This window comes from Panthera leo, chromosome A2 (genome assembly GCF_018350215.1).
Source record: "Panthera leo isolate Ple1 chromosome A2, P.leo_Ple1_pat1.1, whole genome shotgun sequence".
NCBI lineage: Eukaryota > Metazoa > Chordata > Mammalia > Carnivora > Felidae > Panthera > Panthera leo.
The window spans coordinates 13,692,809-13,709,559 of NC_056680.1; the positions used below are offsets into that span (position 1 = coordinate 13,692,809).

At 61.9% G+C, this 16,751-nt stretch overlaps 1 protein-coding gene across 1 annotated transcript; it reads right to left on the reverse strand.

The window, feature by feature from the left end:
• Positions 1–21: 21 nt before the first annotated feature.
• Positions 22–10,659, reverse strand: CRLF1 (cytokine receptor like factor 1). Its single transcript, XM_042927495.1, has 9 exons — positions 10,548–10,659; positions 5,634–5,915; positions 5,207–5,336; positions 4,861–5,030; positions 3,674–3,831; positions 3,428–3,596; positions 1,129–1,316; positions 973–1,015; positions 22–424 (listed from the first exon to the last, which is right to left on the reverse strand). Exons 1-9 carry the CDS (start codon positions 10,657–10,659, stop codon positions 411–413), a joined length of 1,266 nt encoding a protein of 421 aa, XP_042783429.1. The 3' UTR covers positions 22–410.
• Positions 10,660–16,751: the final 6,092 nt, after the last annotated feature.

The following is a 16,751-nucleotide window of genomic DNA, read 5'->3' on the forward strand; positions in this document are numbered from 1 at the left end:
TAGGGTGGGTCATTAGGATTCCTCGTGCTTCCCCTAAACCCCACGGCCCCTGGGCCAATCGAGCCCCAAACATCTTCACAATCAGGGCACCTAAATAGCTTGTTTATTTAAAAAGATTCTTTGCAGGGGTCCTGGATGAGGTGGGGGCGGGGGAATAATGACCCCTCTTCACCCCCAGCCCTGGCAGGGGTTCTGGGCAGCTTAGCCAATCCTCACACACACCCCCACTGGAGTTGCACCCAAGAGTGGCCTCACATGGAGGTCAAGGATGTTGTGACCCTCAGAACACCCACCCCAGCTCCAGCTGAGGGTGCTCGGTGCCCTGAGGTGAGGGTACAGAGTTAGCCCCCAGTCTGGGTGCAGCCCCCAGGTCTCCACGCAGCAGGGAGGGTGGCCCCAGTCCCTAGAGCTTATCTGGCAGGACCTGCAGGCAGAGGGGAAGCCAAGCTAAGCAGGGAGCCTGGGAGGGGCCAGTACCCTCCAAGGGTACTCTGCCAATTACAGAGCAGTTGAGGAGGCCCCAGTTCAGGTCGGGGCCCTGCCACTTTCAGCTTTGTGACCTTGAGTAGGGTACTGCCCCTTTCAGGGCCTTGGTTTCCCCATTTGAGAAGTAAGACTATCTGTTCGTCCCAAAGGGTGTCCTGTGGGTAAAGCACTTGGCACAGGGCGAGCATGCAGTAGGTGCTCATATATGCTAACTGGGGTGAGTATGTTCATTCTTGAAGATGACATTTGACTTTGGACGTTTTCCGGGGTCAGATGCTTTTACTAGGCTAAAGGCCACAGGACTAGGTAATCACTAGGTGTTAGGTAAATGCTGATGAATAAGACATGGAGGAAGGGATTCCATCTCAGCAACTCTAAGGCTGAGGGTGGGGGGCCCACGGGCCTGTGGCCACCAGGAGGGGCCCTTGTCTCCCTCCCTTGCCCGCCCGCCCACCCACCCAGGCAGCTGGGGTGGGCCCCCCTTACCTCTCGTCGTGCCCCGTCTGCCCGAGGGCAGGATCCCCTCGTCCTGTGCTTGGAAGGAAGGAGGCAGTGTCTGGGGGCTGCGGACCTACCTCCCCAGCCCGATTCCCTCCCAGCTCCCACCACTCCATCCCTCGCCCGCGGGTCCCTCCTTCCTACCTGGTTGCGGGTCTTGTGTGACTTCTGCATCCAGGCTCGCCACTGGTCGTAGAGGCGGAAGCTCAGGTTCGAGCAGTACGCGTGCTTCTTGAGCCAGCCCAGGAACTGCTTGAGCTCGCGCCGCACCGGCCCCGAGCTCGGCTCGCCGCCCCGCGGCTCGCACGCCCCGCCGCCCGGGCCCGGGCGCTCTGATGTGGGGGGAGGAGCCGCAGCGTCATGACGCGCCCGCCAGAGGGCGCGCGAGGGCAGCAGAGGGAGGTTCCGCGCCTTGGTGGGACCGTGTTGCCCTTGGGCGCCTCCCTCCCGGTTTCTCCGGGACCGGGTCCTGTCTACCACCCAGCACAGCAGCCCAGCTGAGCCCCCGAGGAGGTAGGAGGCAGGGGAAGGAGAAGGTCTTCCTTCATGTCTCCTCCAGGAAACTGATTCCCGTGGCCTGAGCCAGGTGTGAGTGGAAGGGAGGGGGAGAAGGAGCGAAGCCAGGGCCAGATGAGATGAGACTCAGACACCTAGCAGGGGACAGAGAAAGAGAGAGAGAGAGAGAGAGACAGCTGGAGAAAGAGAGGCAGAGATGGAAAGATGGAGACAAGGAGAGACAGGGAGATGTCGGGAGGGCCAAAGCAACAGGGGACAGCAAATGCAGAGGGACAGAAAAGGGCAAGGTCGAGAGAGGACTGGAGTGGGCAGAGACAGTGATGTGGGGATGTAGGGATACAGAAACCAGAAAAGGCAGAAATGCAGAGAGATACAGGGGAAGAGAGTGACAGAGGGATGGAGGGAGACAGTGAGACGAGACCCCAAGGGGGCCAGGAGGAGGGACGGTCCCCAGGACAGGCCTGAGAGAAGGAACCAGTGGGATGGGGAGTGGGCTGGGAGGGCCAGGTGGGAGGCCGGCCTGTCTGTCCAGCTGCCGGCCGCAGCCAGCCCCTAGCAGGCCGGCAGATAAGGACATCGGCCTCACGTCATAAATAACGCCGGGAACCCGCTGACAGGCCCTGGCACGGCCACGGCCCCCACCGCCCCTGCTGGCCTCCCCCGGCCTCCCTAGCCTCTCCAGCGGACGCAGCCGCCTGCTGGCTCCCGTGCAAGAATCGCAGGTGCTGGGCACGAGCAGGGGCCAAGGCGCAGGCCCCTCCCGGCCGTGTTCACTCCCGCCCACCCCCAGAACCTGGAGGGGCCCAGGATGGGGGCTGGGGAACTGGCTGAAGCCTGGCTCTGCCCCCCACCATCCCCCCCCGCCCCCTGCTTTGAAACACCCTCTGGGCCTCAGTTTTCCCATCATCCCACGAGGATGGACCTGGACTTCAAGGAAACTGAATTCAGATCCCTGTGTGACCTTGGGGGCTGGCTGAACCTCCTAGGGCCTCTGTGTCCTCACCTAAGAAGAGGAGGCTCCCTTGGGGTGAAACTGTGGGGGCGCAGGAGATGGGAACCATAGTAAGTACCACTTGCAAACACTTAGATGGCGCCCACCAGGCGAGTGCACTTTCTTGGATTACCTCATCTAACCCTAACAATAGCCTGAGGTGGGTATGATTGTTGTCCCCACTTTCCAGATGGAAAAGCTGAGGGCAGACATTTCATGTAACATATTCCGTACCATTTCGCAAAGAGAATGGAGGCTCATGGGCTTAGAGAAGCCCCAGATGGCAAGGGAAGTCAGACTCGGGCCCCTGATGGTCCCCATTCCCCTACCTTGATCAGAAGGGGAAACCAAGGCCCATTAGAGGGAGAGTTGGTAGCTGATCAGCCTCAGAAGCAGAGGTTTCAAACTCACTTGCCTTTAGGGATTAGGGAGGGGGTACAGATGGGCCAAATGGGCCTGGTGGGGATGGGGCCACTAGAGAGTGAGGGCCCTGAGTGAAGAAGGGGCCACCTCTGCTGATGGGGGCTGTGGGGCAACTCTGGCTGTGTCCTGTTACATTTTCTTTTTTCAAGATTTTATCTTTAAGTACTCTCTAAACCCAACGTGGGGCTTGAACTCACAACCCTGAGATCAAGAGTCTCCTGCTTTTCCAGCTGAGCCAGCCAGGCACCCCAACATTTTCTAGACAATTAATTTTTCCAGGAAACCTGAGATACTGGTGTTAAAACTTCCTGTCTTTAAATGTCTGCAAGTAGGTCAAACTCCCCCCCCCCCCCCCGCCAAATGACAGGTCAAAGAAAATGGATCCAAGGGCCACATTTGGCCCCAGGAGCCACCAACTTGAGACCTCTGCTCTCTCGGAGGAAACAAAGCAACAGAGGCTCTCGCTGCTTTGGGAGAAGTCTCCTGACCACCCAGCCCTGCTAGGGTGCTCACCACTGCGAGGGGTGGAGGCGGCCGTGGGGTGGCTCCACTCGCTCCAGATCCCTGCCTTCTTGGAGCCGTAGATGCCAAAGGGATTGCAGCGCACTTGCACGAAGTAGACTGTGCCTGGCTTCAGGCCGGCCAGGCGGCAGGAGGTCTGGTTGCTCACATCGTCCACCACCTGGCGGCAGTGGCAGGGTCAGAGGCCGGGGGCGGGGGAGGCGCAAGGGGTTGGGGGGGGGTGGGGGTGTCAGGCACCTTCCAATCCACGCTGTCCTCCACTCGGTAGCGGATTTGGTACTTGGCTTGGAAGAGGAAGTCCTTGAGGGCCGGCGGGGAAACCCAGCGTACGCTCAGCTGGTCCTCCAGGCCCCCAACTCGGCTCACGTGCACATCGGGTGGGGGGTCGGTGGTCACTGCGGGGCGGGCGGGGCTTCATCACTCAGCTGTCCTAGAACCGGGCTGGCCCCGTGTGGGCTCGAATCTCAGCGCACAGGGCTTTGGTGGCACCTGCCTGGGCTCTGCCCTCTCCCCCCCCACCCCCTTCACCCTTTCAGGACGGGTGGATTACATTAGATAATATTTGGGAAACACTCAGCACCTAGAAGCACTCAATTAATGTTAGCTGTTATCACCCTTATTATCTGTGACAGGAGAAACATAATCCTATCTTCAGGGAACTATGTAAAAGCAGACGCTGCCTGGCTGATGCTATTGTTATTATTATGCCCAGGAGGCCAGGGGGCCATGAGGCTGCCAGACCCCTGGGAAGCTCCTCCTGACCTCACCCCACCCCCCCTCCACTGCCCACCTGCACCTCTGGACCTTCTTTGTTTACAAAAGTTTTCAAATGACAGCCTTCCTGGTGCAGAGGGAAGACTGAGGCTCAGAACCTGCCCACTGCACCTTCAGGACTTGAGGAAGCAAGGCAGGAAGCCGACTGGGGTGGGGGATGGCTACTAGCTTTCTGGGGATCCTTCTGGGAGCCCTGTGGGCAGCAGAGAGGTCTGGCCTCTCCCCCTGAGGCCTTAGTGAGGGTCTGAAAGGGTTAAGGCACAGGCCTGCTAGGGGCTGAGAAACACCCTAATTAGATTAGGCCCAATTCTGCTCGCAGATCATCCGTTTCCTGCCTCCCGCCTGCGCACCCCCCCCCCCAGCTCCAGGCTGAGGCTTCCTGGGGCGCCTCCCGACCTGGGCGCCCCCTCCCAGCTCCCCCGGGGCCCCCTCCTGCACACCTGGGCTGCCGAGGGGGAGGCAGCCAGGCCAGGTGTTCTCCACAGAGTGGGGGTATCCTGGCTGCTTTAGGGGACTGGGGACCGATGGGTGGATGCCTAGTTCCTCCCGGCCCCAGCCAGGGTCGGAGCTGGAGCCTCAGCCATGAGCTGAGCCGAGAGAGGAGGTGCAGGCTCCCTCGTGGGCCTAGGAGCTGGGGTGGGGGGGCTCACCCACATCCAGGATGTCCAGGGTGAGCACATCGGAGCGGGCCGAGCCCAGCCGGTTGGTGGCCTCTACCCAGATCTCATAGGGCGTAAAGAGAGCCAGGTCCTTGGGGATGTGGCAGGAATGAGGCCCTACCGTGTGGTACTCCTCACACGTGTTGTCCTGCCCGTACCACCTGCGGGGCAGGAGGGGGTGTGAGGACACAGAAGAGTCTCTTCAGACCCCCAGACCTCCCCATGGCAGCCCCAGAGGGCAGAAGGGACACCCGGCTTGGAGAGGGTGGGCTTTGCCGAGACCTCACAGCCAGGCTGGAACACACGTCACCCAAGGGCCACCACCACCACCACCAACCTCAGCTTGTACTTGAGAGAGTAGTTGGTGTGGAGGAAGGTTTCCCCTTGGGCTCCCGGCGTCCAGCGGCATGTCAGGTCCTTCATGTTCTTGGACCAGCAGCTGATGTTGAAGGGTTTCTCTGGGGGCACTGGGGAAGGGGGTGCAGGGGACTGAGGGTCTGGACCAGCCCTGGATAGGTGAGGTTCCTAGCCACCAGCTGGGCCCCCATCCTGGAGTAGAAGGAGGGTGACCAGAGTGGCCGTTGGCCAGGCTGTCTGCCTGGAACCTCCTGAGGACAGGTTCGGGGGTTCCAGGCTCTCATGCCCACGCCCAGAAGTCCCTGCCTCTCCACCAGCAGGCCCACTGTTCCGTCCTGGGCCAGAGGGCCCGTGATGCATGCCCCTCTCCCAGGAGTTGCCCGTGGATATCCTGGGGGCCCGCTTACAGCCAACATAGAGACAGGAGCCGGCCAGGATGCTGCCGTCACGAGCGTGGCACACGAGGTTGTCGCCTGACTGCTGCCTGGATCCGTTGAGGTTGGCCAGGGCGAGGGCCAGGGTGGAGGCGTTGAGCACACGGGAGAGCTCGGGGGCTAGGCGGCGTCCGTTGAGGGTCCAGTAGAGGCCCTCGGCTGTGGCGCCTGACGGGTCCCCGTGCACTGAGCATGTGGCCTGCAGGGAGGAGCCGATGAGGAGCGTGGGGTCCTGGGGGCTGATGACAGCCGTGTCTGGGGTCAGAGAGGAGTGCCCGTCAGGCGTGAGATGGAGTTGCCCTGAGCCCCCCACCGTGCTAGGACTTCTGGACTCATGGCAATCCTACAAACGAGCTGTTTATTTTTGTCTCCCATTTCGCAGATAAGGAAACTGAGGCTCAATTAGGCCAAGTGACCAGCCCAAGGTTGGCGGCAAAGCCAAGATTTAGCCTCAGGACGGTTGTGATTCCACAAGTCAGGTCCTTCCAAGCCACGTCTTCACGGACGTGCCCAAGGCTCTGGGAGCGGCCACAAAACTCAGGCATAAACGCCCATTCAGACTCAAGTAAATCTGGCTTCGCACATAGTTCTGACAACTATTACATTCTTTTTCTTGCCTTTTCTTTACTTCTTTTCTTTTCTTCATTTCATTTTTGGCAATTAGAAATAAAAGACTGATATCCCTACAGGCACACACATAGTAGGTATGTCTTTGGGGGTTGGGGGGAGGGAGACACTTCTAAAAAAGTGTACTGACGCCTACTAGAATCCCGGTAATCTTACAGGTGAAAAAACTGAGGCTCTGAGTCATCATCTCTTGCCCAAAGTCATTGAATGAGAGAAGGGCACGCTACCGAAACCCAGATTTGTTGCCCTGTGCTGCTGAAACTGAAGGAGGCCGGGGCAAACTCTAGGCCCCCAACCCCCATCCAAAGGGACTGGCTCTCATTGTGTTTTCCTTCAACTCATTTTTCCTAATCTGCAAGACGGGAGCAAGAAAGCTCATGATCCCTAGGGCCATTGTGAAGATCAGATGGAAAGTGACTTCCTAAACAGGATTGTGTGGAACTGGGTGCTGGGCACAAGGGTCTCGGGGATACCATGGTTGATGTCCTCCCTCCTGTCTACTGCTGGGGTTAGAACCTAAGACGAGTCTGTTTTTATCCAAGGAGAAACCAAGGTCCAGGTAAGGGTGAGAGGCTGCGCAGTCCGAGACCCTGATACCCCTCTCTGAGCCTCAGTCTCCCCATCTGGAAAATGGGCATCGTGGTATAAACCACATGTTTGAGAGGAGTGAAAATATTGTCATAAGGACAACCCTGTGGGATGTTTAAGCCAGGCTGACCTGGGTTCAAATGCCCCCAGCTGACTGTGGAAGCTTGGCCCATTCACTTTACTTCTTTGAGCCTCTTGGGAAGGGGCCTCCCCCTCCACCAAGAGCAGTTGTGAGGACTCATTCACTCATTTGTTCATTCATGCATGCATGCATGAATGGAACATCTACAGTTTGCCAGGAGCTGAGGGCACAATGGTGACCAAGATACTCAATATTCCTGCCCTTGGTGGGCCTTGAATCCAAGGGAGCAACAGGAAAAAGAACAAATAAATATCTAAGAATAAATACGGGAGAAAGTGAAGCACACCCCCAGGAGACCTATCTGATGAGGCATTTGAGCTGAGACCTGAATAAAGTTGAAGTAACCAAGAAAACATCTGGGAGAGAGTGTCCAGGCAGTGGGAGCAGCAAGTGCAAAGGTCCTGGGGCAGGAGTGGTGGGGAATGAGGTCTGGGAGGTCAGCAGTGCCAGACCTGCAGGGAGGGGTTATTCCAGGGTTCCTAACAGGGGAAGATTTACATTTTAAAAGGATTCCCAGGCAGCTGTAAAAAGGGACTGCAGGGGGGCAGCGGGGTGGGGGTAGCCCAGCTTCCCTAAGATGGCAGCCAAGGACAGGGTGATCCTGGCCCCTTGGGAGGCACCCTGAATGCCAGCGGCTGCCCTTTGCTGGCCCTCACTGCCTCAGATGGGCGAGGTGGGGTGGACGTGGTTCTCCCCGCTGGCCCTGACGGTTTTCCGGGGCAAACTTGGCTTGAGGGCCATTTCTTGCTGGAGCCTGGGATCACAGTTGCGTTTGGGGCTTGGCCCAGGGCTCGCCGGAGGTCTCAGCGTCCGTGCGAAGAAGCCGGCTGAGCGGGCCAGAGCCGAGGAGGCGGGGGCGGCCGGGGGCGGGGGCCAGGGGGCCGCCCCGGAGGTCCCAGGCAGCCAGCCGCCCGCTAATTCGGAATTCCTTCGGCATGAACTCGGGCGTGCCAGCGTCTCTGCCCCGGCCCACCCACCGCTTCCTGCCTGGGCCCCCCCACCAGGGTGGGAGGCACGGCCAGGCCTGCCTGGACCCCAGGCCCACTCTCAACCGTTTGGGGGTAGGTCACGCCCCTCCTGCCCCCCACCCACCAGCATCGTCTTAGCCAGGAAGGGGCTCTCTGGGGGGTCTTGGCTGGGGGGCACTGCCCCTCTGCCACACCCGCCTGGCCTGGGCTGGCGTGGCCTGCCTGCCAGCAGCTGCAGCTGCCCTCCTGGGGCTGGGCGGGGGACAGGGCGAGAGGGCAAGGCCAGGCGGGCCTGGACAGGCCAGTCCTCCCCCCCCCCCCCAGACCAAGTTCCACCAGAAAAGGTCAGAATGAGGACTTCTCCTGGGACGTCGGTGCCAATCCCAGCTGGAGCACCTGAGCAATTGGCTTCCCCTCTCCTGTTCTCAGTTTCCTCCTCCATAAAATGGGAGGAAAATACGTTCTACCTGTTGGGGAGATTAATGAGATGAGATCATGATGTCCAGAGGGCCCAGCACACTGCAGCACCTAGGAACTATGGGGATTACAGCCCGTCCCAGTTCTGAGGTCCCAGCTGGCTCCCAGGTCCCTTCAGGTCTCCCCAAACAATGGGCCAAGGCACTTGGGACCTGGACGCACACATTTCAGGCCAGGCAAAGCAGCTGGGAACAGCCCACGAAGGTCGTAGCGGCCCTTGCCTGGTTTGGGGGGCCTCCTAGAAGGCTCCCCAAAGCATATCCCTGAGCTAAGCTTTTGGACAACCACCCCCCTCCCCTTGCTCCCTGCCTCCCTGCCTTTCACACAGAGCTGGGGCCTTTAAAAGTTTTTTTCCTTCTCCCTTCCCAATCTGGAGCCACTGCCGTTATTAAAAAGGAACACCATGTGTTTTAAAAGGGAAAAGTGTGAGATTCTCTGCAAGCAAGGCAGGAGGGTGGCCTCCATCCCGGGGTCCCGACAGGGGTCCCCATCTCCTGTCCCGCTGGTACCTGCAGACACTTTACGACCCACCCGCCTGCTGCTCAGGTGCTAAGACACACCGTAAGTAGAAACATATTGCTGAGGTGTGAGAATCTTTTATTTAATTTCTTCCCTCTTAAAGGAAAAAACACACGCACAACAATCCCCCCAACCACCACCACCTTTGCCTGCTGCTCTGCGGACTGGGAAACAAAGCCAGCCGCTAACAGTGGCACTTACAGGCACTGCTCACGGCCTAGAGCAGGGTTGCCAGGGAACCCCGGAGGGCCTGGGTCAGCCCCTCACCTGCCCAGGCACCTCGGGCATGCGGGGCTTTCAGCAAGTGTCCCCAGGGGGTGCCCAGACCCCGTCCTTTCTGGAAGAGCACCACAGGAAGCTTGCAAATGGCTCTGTGTAGCGTGGGATGGCCTGGGGAGCAGTGTGTGCAGGGGGGTGGGGGGGGGCCCCCAGCGACCCGAGCGCCTGGATGGGGCGCATGGAATGACTGGGAACGTCTAGGGCAGGCTGTGCCTGCGTGTATACCCCTGTGTTGCCTCCCCCGGAGGAATGTGTGTGACCACGAATGTGTGTGTGTCAGGGATGGAATGTGTGTGTGCGCGCCCCGATGGTGTGCGAATGTGCATCTGGGCTGCAGTGTGCGCTCATCTGAGGGCGAGGGTGACGGGCCACAAGCCAGTGTGTCTTTGTGTGTCTCTGGGTGTGTCCCAGAGAGGGTCTGGATGTAGAGACGGTGTCCTGGAGGGGGTGTGCTTCTGATGGGGGGGACAGAGAGTGCCGGGGGCCAGGAGCTCCTGACAGGGCGGGGGTCTTGGGCTGCGGGCCGTGGGTTCCCTGTTGCCCCCCCCCCCCCCCACCAAGGCTGGGCCACTGGTGCCCCGACTCTCTGGCTCCTGCTCCCTCTCACTCTCACCCACTCGCTCACAAAGATTTCTCTCGGTGGAGACTCTCAGCCCCGCGCAGCCTGGCCAGGAATGGTTCCGAGCCCGCCGGTGGCTGGGACTCCGCGGACCCCCGAGCGCGGGGTCCCGCTAGGGGAGGGCGGCGGCGGCGGCGCCGGCCCGCGGAGAGGCGCGTCCCCGGGGACCCCGGGCCGCGCGCCAGGCGGCCAGAGCGGCCCCCCTCCCGCCGCCCCGCCTTCCTCGCGGGGCTCATCCCTCCACTCGGGGAGGGGGGGCGCCCGGAGCCAGCACCCAACGCGCCTACCGCGTGCGCCCCTGACTGGGAGCGGTGCCCCTTGGTCTCCACGGCTCCGAGTCCACGGGCGCTGTTGCGTGCACCCGCCGCGTCCTGGAGTTCAGCGAGTCCCAGGCCGCGGCACCCCCGACCCCCAGGGCAGAGCCGGGTGTCCCCGGCCGGGCGGCCCAGGTAAGAAGGCCTAGGGCGTGGAAGCCAGACCCTCTGGCCGGGGGACTGCGGCGCCGTGCGCCCCGCAGGTGAGGGCGCCCCGAGGGCCGCGCCGGGGGCGCCTTCCTTTGTTCCCGGGCCGTCCAGGTGGCGCCCGCGCCCCCCTCCCCCCGCAGCTGCCCCCGGGGCGCACGCTCTCGGCCCAGGCGGGAAGAAGGGAACAGGACGCCGGGTACTCACGGGCTCCTGATCCGGCTCTCGGCGCCCCGAGGACGCAGAGTAGCAGTAGGGGCAGCAGCGGCGGCGGCCGCCGCGAGGATTGGGCGGCGGGGCCCGGGCGGCCGGCGGGCATGGGGCCGGCGCTGCCGGGGGCGCGCGGCAGGAGGCGGCGGGCGGCGGCTGCGGCGGCGCGGGGCGCCGGGCGCGGGGCTCGAGGCCGGCGCGGGAGGGCGCGGGCCAAGCAGCCCGCACGTCGCTGGGCGCGGGCGCGGAGGCCGGAGCAAGTCTGAGCAGCCGAATTGACAAGGCGCTAATGCGCCGCTGGCCCCGCCCGGCCCCGCCCCCGGCCCGGCCCGGCCCCGGGGGGGCGGCGGGCCCCGCACCGGCCTCCCCGCCGCCCGCCCGCCCGCGGGCACCGCGCGCCCCACCCGTCCGGCCTCCGCCCCGCCGCACACCGCGCGCGCCCTGTCCCGCGGCCCGGAAGCCCCCGCTCAGCCCCTACCAGCCTGAGAACTCTTTCCAACCCCGCCAGCTCCAGGCTCCCCACCCCCAATCTGGGACCTGGCGCCCCCAACCCCGTTTTCATACCTCTGCCCACTTCCCTGCACCCTGCTCTCAGCCCTTTGCCCCTTAAGTGTCCCCTGCGGCCCCCAGCCCTGGCCCGCTCCTCCCCCCCATCCTGCCTCGGCCCCCACCCCGGTTTTTAGCCCCGCCCCCCCCCCCACTGAGTGGTCCCTGAGCCCCGCCTGCTCCCATTTCCACCCCTCCTTCTTCCCCAGGGGCCTAAGAGTCGTACCCCCCAGCCCCACGCCCTGGGCGCGCGGATCCCACCGCTCTCGGCCCAGTGCCCCCCGCCTCCCACTTCATCCCGCCTCTCCTCGGTCCTCCGCGCGCAGCCTCGGTCCCAGGCTTTGCTGGAGGGAAGACTGAGAAAAAGCTGGAAGCCAACGGAGTCCCCGGCCCTGCCCTGGCTCAGCTGTCCCCTTCACGCAGGACAGGGCTGAGGTTCCTCAGGGGGCTCTAGAGGCCTTAGGAGGAAGCTCCGGCGCGGACAGACGGGGAGAAATGGGACCTGGTGGGAGCGGGGACGGGGATTTGGCCCGGTCCCGCAAGCGGGACGGGAAGGGTACCCACGAGGAGAGTGGTAAGGAGGCCCACTCCGACTCACTGACACCCCTCCCCACGGAAAAATCCGTTCAGCGGCCCGCGGGTGGGGTGCGCCACGCAGTGAGTAATAGCTCCGGCGGCCGCCGCCCGCCGACTCCAGGTAACGCCGGCTGCCCGGAGCGACGCATAGTTTGTCTTCCTTTTTTTCTGCGCCTTCTCCGTGTTATTATTTTTGGCCACTGCTTGGGTTTCGGGACCCCTCCTGGCCCGGGCGCCTCACTCCCCTCCTGTCGGTCAGCACCCGATGCAGTGCCCAAGATAGAAGGGCTCCTGGCCTCTCCGGAGGTTTAGGGGGTGCTTGAGATGAGAGTTCCAGGGACACCTCCAGCCCTGCCCCCAGCGGTGTGCCCAGAGAGAGAAAGGGCTCTAACTTCCCTTCCAGAGGGGTTCCCTTAGAGGCCTGAACCCTCTCTCTCCATGTCCCTAACCATCCAGAGGGATAAAAGCTTCTGAGCGTGGCTCAGGAGTCCTCACCTTGTTTGCTCAAAAGCTACCCTCCACTCCTGTTGCTTGGGTCCCCAACTCAGACCCCAGACTGTCAGAAAAGAGGATTGGAGGACAGGATCCTGGGGGCTCTGCACACGCACATTCTGGATTCTGGGTGGGTTGATGAGAGAGTAAAGCCCTGGAGTAGTACACTGCCGTTCACTGATGCAATCAGGCCTCAGTTTTATCCTCTGTACAATGGGTAGCTCTCAGACAGCCTAAGGTCTTCTGTGAGAAAATGCATTGCTACAGAAGGTGCCACAATCTAAGCCCTTGGCACGGCCGTTGGCACTGGAGGTATCTTCTTTTGTAGCAAAGATGGTCCCCAGGCCTCAGTTTGTCACCTCTGAAAAAGGGGGCCAGAGTTCCACCTGCCAGGTGGTCCAGATGGTTAAGAGGCATTGGCAGTTCGTCACTGGAATTGTTTTCAGGATATGCGCGACCCCTCCCCCACAATCTTTGCCCTGCAAAGTTTGACTCCCTCCAGGAGGACTTAAGACTTCTCCAGTGAGATCTTGATATCCCCTCCCCCTATCTCTGCTCCTCCCCCAGTCATTCCTGGGTTTTGGGAAAAGGCTCCCCCATCCACCCAGGTGCTCAGGCCAGAGACCTGGAGGCGTGCGTGACAACTCTCTCCTTCGCTCATCCCCCACGTCCAATCCATCAGCAAATCCTGTTGGCTCTGATTCCAAAACACATCCCCATTCTGAGATTCTGACCCCTTCTCCCCACCCCATCCCGGTCCAGGCCCCACCATCTCCCTCTGGGATACTGCTCGGCCTCCTCCTGGGCTTCCCCGGTGACCCTCCTGCCCTGGTCTGCACGGCAGGCAGGAGCTTTTAAAAGAAGGAAAGCAGGTCTTCTCTGCCCAGCCACCCTATCCCCCCTCCTCTCCCTTCCTCTCCTCCACTCTCTTTTTCCCCTTCCTCTCCCTCACTTCGCTCCAGCCCCTGCAGCCCTGTTTCCCCAAACACACCAGGCTTGTTGCTATCACAGGTCTTTACAGATTTGCTCTCCCATCTACAGGGATGCGATTCCTCCCAAAGCTCCCCCCCACACACACACTTAGCATCTTATCTTCCATCAGGTCACAGGTCAAGTGTCACCTCAGAGGGCATCCCCCCCCCCCTTACAAGGCACCCTTCTACCCCTTCACCTTTTCAAGTTGTCTTTGTAACACAACTCTTTGAACATTGTCTTTCTCCTGAGACGTATTTTCTTTAGACTGTGAACGCCCTGAGAGCCATTAGGACCTCATGCTGGGCCCAGTGAGGGCCACAGGAGAAGAGCTCAATGAATATTTGCAAAATGAAAGGATGGAGAAGTTTCAGTCCTTCCAAGTAGCTGGAAGACGCAGTCCCAGTGAATCATGATGCCTGGGGTCTCAGTGAGTCCCACGCTGGGACCCTGACTTGCTGTGTGAGCCAAACTGGTACCATCCCTCTCTGGTCCTTACCAATAGAAGGGTAGGGATCATTTGCCCAGTCCTGCCCTGGAGCATGCCCTCTACCCTCTGGGTAACTTTTACTTCATTACCTTTGACTTTAAGGAAAGAGACTTGACCCCTGGGTGCACACTCCCCAGCCCTGGCACTCCCAGAGGTTTAACCCCTTCCTTCCCAATCCACCGCCTTTTGCGAAGGAAGAGGAACCAGCATTGACGGCACTTCCAGCAAATATTGACCCAAGTCCTTGAAGGTGTCTGGGAATGTACTGAGGGGGCAGATGGAGAGAGGGCCCCACGTGGGCTGGGGGAGGACTCCTCCTTAGTCTGCATACTCTGTACCTAAGGATTAGTTCGGGGAAGACCCTCCAGCCCCAGCCCCCCATGTAATTGAAGAGCATTGAGGGGACACTGGGGAGGAAGCAGCAGTAACAGCACTGGCCCGGAGGAACCCAGAGCCAGTGGGAGCGAGCAGAGCAGAGATGCTTCTCCCACGCTGAGACCCCAGTGCTCAGGGGCCCTCAGTATGGGATTAGCCTGTGTTCCAGGCCTGTGTTCCCAGGAGGCAGGGGCAGTGAGGGTCCGGACCTGGACATATGAGGTTGGGACGGCAGAAGGTGGGGCTTTATCATTGCTACCCTGGAGCTTGCGCCTGGGTAGCTGGGATGCCTAGGTTCAAAGCTTTGTGCGCCGAACTTTAAAAATTCAGACCCCATAGGCATTGGAGGTGGGGCCTCAGGAGTGCTGCCTGGGTCCAGGTCAGGGCCCCTGGACACCCTGGAGAACCTCGGATGTCTGGGTTCCAAGAGGAGAAAGTTGCGGTGTGTGTGTGGGGGTGGGGCGGGGGGACGGACAGCTGGGTCCCTTTCTCCTCCTCCCCCCACTGTCAGCAAGCGCCGGCGCCACGGTGCCGTGCCTCCTCCTCAGCCTGTACCCAGCTTGGGGGTGGGGGTCAGCGGGGTCGTGGTGAGGGCGGCAAGGGACAAAGGGCGCTTGTCCGATGCCCGCCCTGACCTCGGCCGCCGCTTCCCGGACGCCCGGCCCGCCGCTGATTCACGCCCAGGCCCGCCGCAGCGCCCCGCGCCTGCCGCCCCCGGCCGGGCCGCCCCGGGGGGTAGGAAGTGGGGGGGGGGGGCGAGGGGCGGCGCCGAGTCAACTTTCCCTCTTAAGCCCCGAAGGAATGTCGGCGGATTTCCTGAAACCCGACCCCGGCCGCCCGCCGGCCCTCCCGCCCCTCACCTGGACCTGCTCCCCCGGGAATGGCAGGAGGGGCGCGGGGGCTCACCTGGGGGGCCAGGGTCAAGTCCTCCTTCCGCTCCCGCCCCCAGCGGCCTCGTGGAGCGGAAAGGGGGGTGGGTGGGCAGCAACCAAGCCCTCTCGCTCTTCTCCGGCAACCGACGCCAGCCTCCCCAACCACGCCAGCCTCAGTTTCCCCTTCCCCAAAAGGATGCAGGGAGTCCTTCTTTCCTGCTGCTCTTTAAGTGACGCCTCTTCTGCCTGATGCCCCACCCTCGGCCCGCGTCTCTTTGCTCCTCTCGCTTGTATCTGGGCCCACTCCTTTTCCCACCCTGAGCCTCAGTTTCCTCATCTGTAAATTAGACAACGCTACCGGCACTTCCTTATAGGGTTGTTGCAAGAACACACCTGGGAGGGGCTTTGTTTGCAATGAATGGAAGTACAGTAACTGTGGAAGGTTTCAGCGCGCGGGGCTCTGGAATTGACATGTGTGGGCTTGAATCCTAGCTCTGCCGAGGGGTCCTGGGGCCCAAGTTTCCCACCTGCGAGGTGGGGGACAGTATCAGTCTTAGCCAATGGCTGTTGCCCAAGGCACAGGGCCCAACGCGCGGGGGTTTAGCCCGGGGGTTCCCTCGCTTTCGCGGAAACCGCGGGCTGGAGGCCCTTGCCGCAGGGTCGCCGCGGCGTAGCCCAGGAGGGGCGGGGCGGGGGAGGGGCCGCGCCGGGATCCAGATGTTCAGGGTCCGCCAGGCACAGCCGCGCCTGATTAAGCCACGTGGGGGCCGGCCGAGGCCGCGGAGATGAAAGCGCCGCGGCCGGCCCGGGGAGGGGGTGCGCCAGGCCCCCCCCCCCCGGGTCCCTTCCTCCTCGGCCGGAACCTGCGGCGCCCTTTGACCCACCGACCCCGCGTGGCTGCCGCCCCGTCTGTGGGGGTGGAGCGTCGATGGAAGCCAAGTGGACGGCTGCGCGACCTCCGCAGGCACCTGCAACCGGGCATGCTAGCGAGGGATGGAGGGGTCATCTTTGCAGGGGACCTAAGCGTAGAGGGGCGCCCACACTACCCTGCCTGACTGAGAGGGAGCTAGGGAGACCTCTTAAACCGAGATACAGGGGGTTTCAATCTGTCACCTTGGAGCGTGGCAGTTATGGAAGGCAGCAGTGTCCCTGTTTGCCCCAAGTTTTCCCACAAGAATTAGGAATTTTCGCAGCACCCACACCCCGCACCTACACGCGCCTCTGTGCCCCCTCTCACTCAGCGCCGGGCGGAGAGGCTCCCAGTCTGGGGCAGAGAGTGCTAGATCCCCCAAGCCTGTGGATCAGTGCTGGGCCAGGAGGGGGCGAGGCTGGGGGAACCCTGAAGGGCCCGGAAAGGCTTCCTACAGGAGGCAAACCAGTTACAAAGTTACCACCCCTCTCACTTGGATGGCAAAGGACTGGATGCCACAGACCTTCCGGAGGCCTTCACTGACCCAGTCTTGTGATCCTCACGTCCCTCCACCTCCACTCTCTGGCTTCGGCACCACCACCCTCCTACCCGCCTCAGGGTTCTCAGTTACTTTTGCCTGGATTGCCCTCCCCGCTTGGTCAGCTCAAACTTTGCCTCCTTGGGGAGGCCCTCGCTGAATCCCCTGGCGAACAGAGACGCCCCAGCCCATCACCCAGTTTGTTTCCTTTTGGCCCCAAAGCGCTGGCTGAGATTCTCTAGCCTGCATACGAGGGAGGTGTCGTGGCACCCCCGAGATGGGACAGAGGGTCCACCTGCCCCACCCCACCCGCTCCCCGACGGTGCCGCAGCGCAGCTCCCCCGCCCGTTCTCCGCATCCCCCGCCCCCCCTTCCCAGGCTGCCTCGCTCGGGTGACGTCAGCGACCCGGTCCCCGCCGCCGCCGCCGCC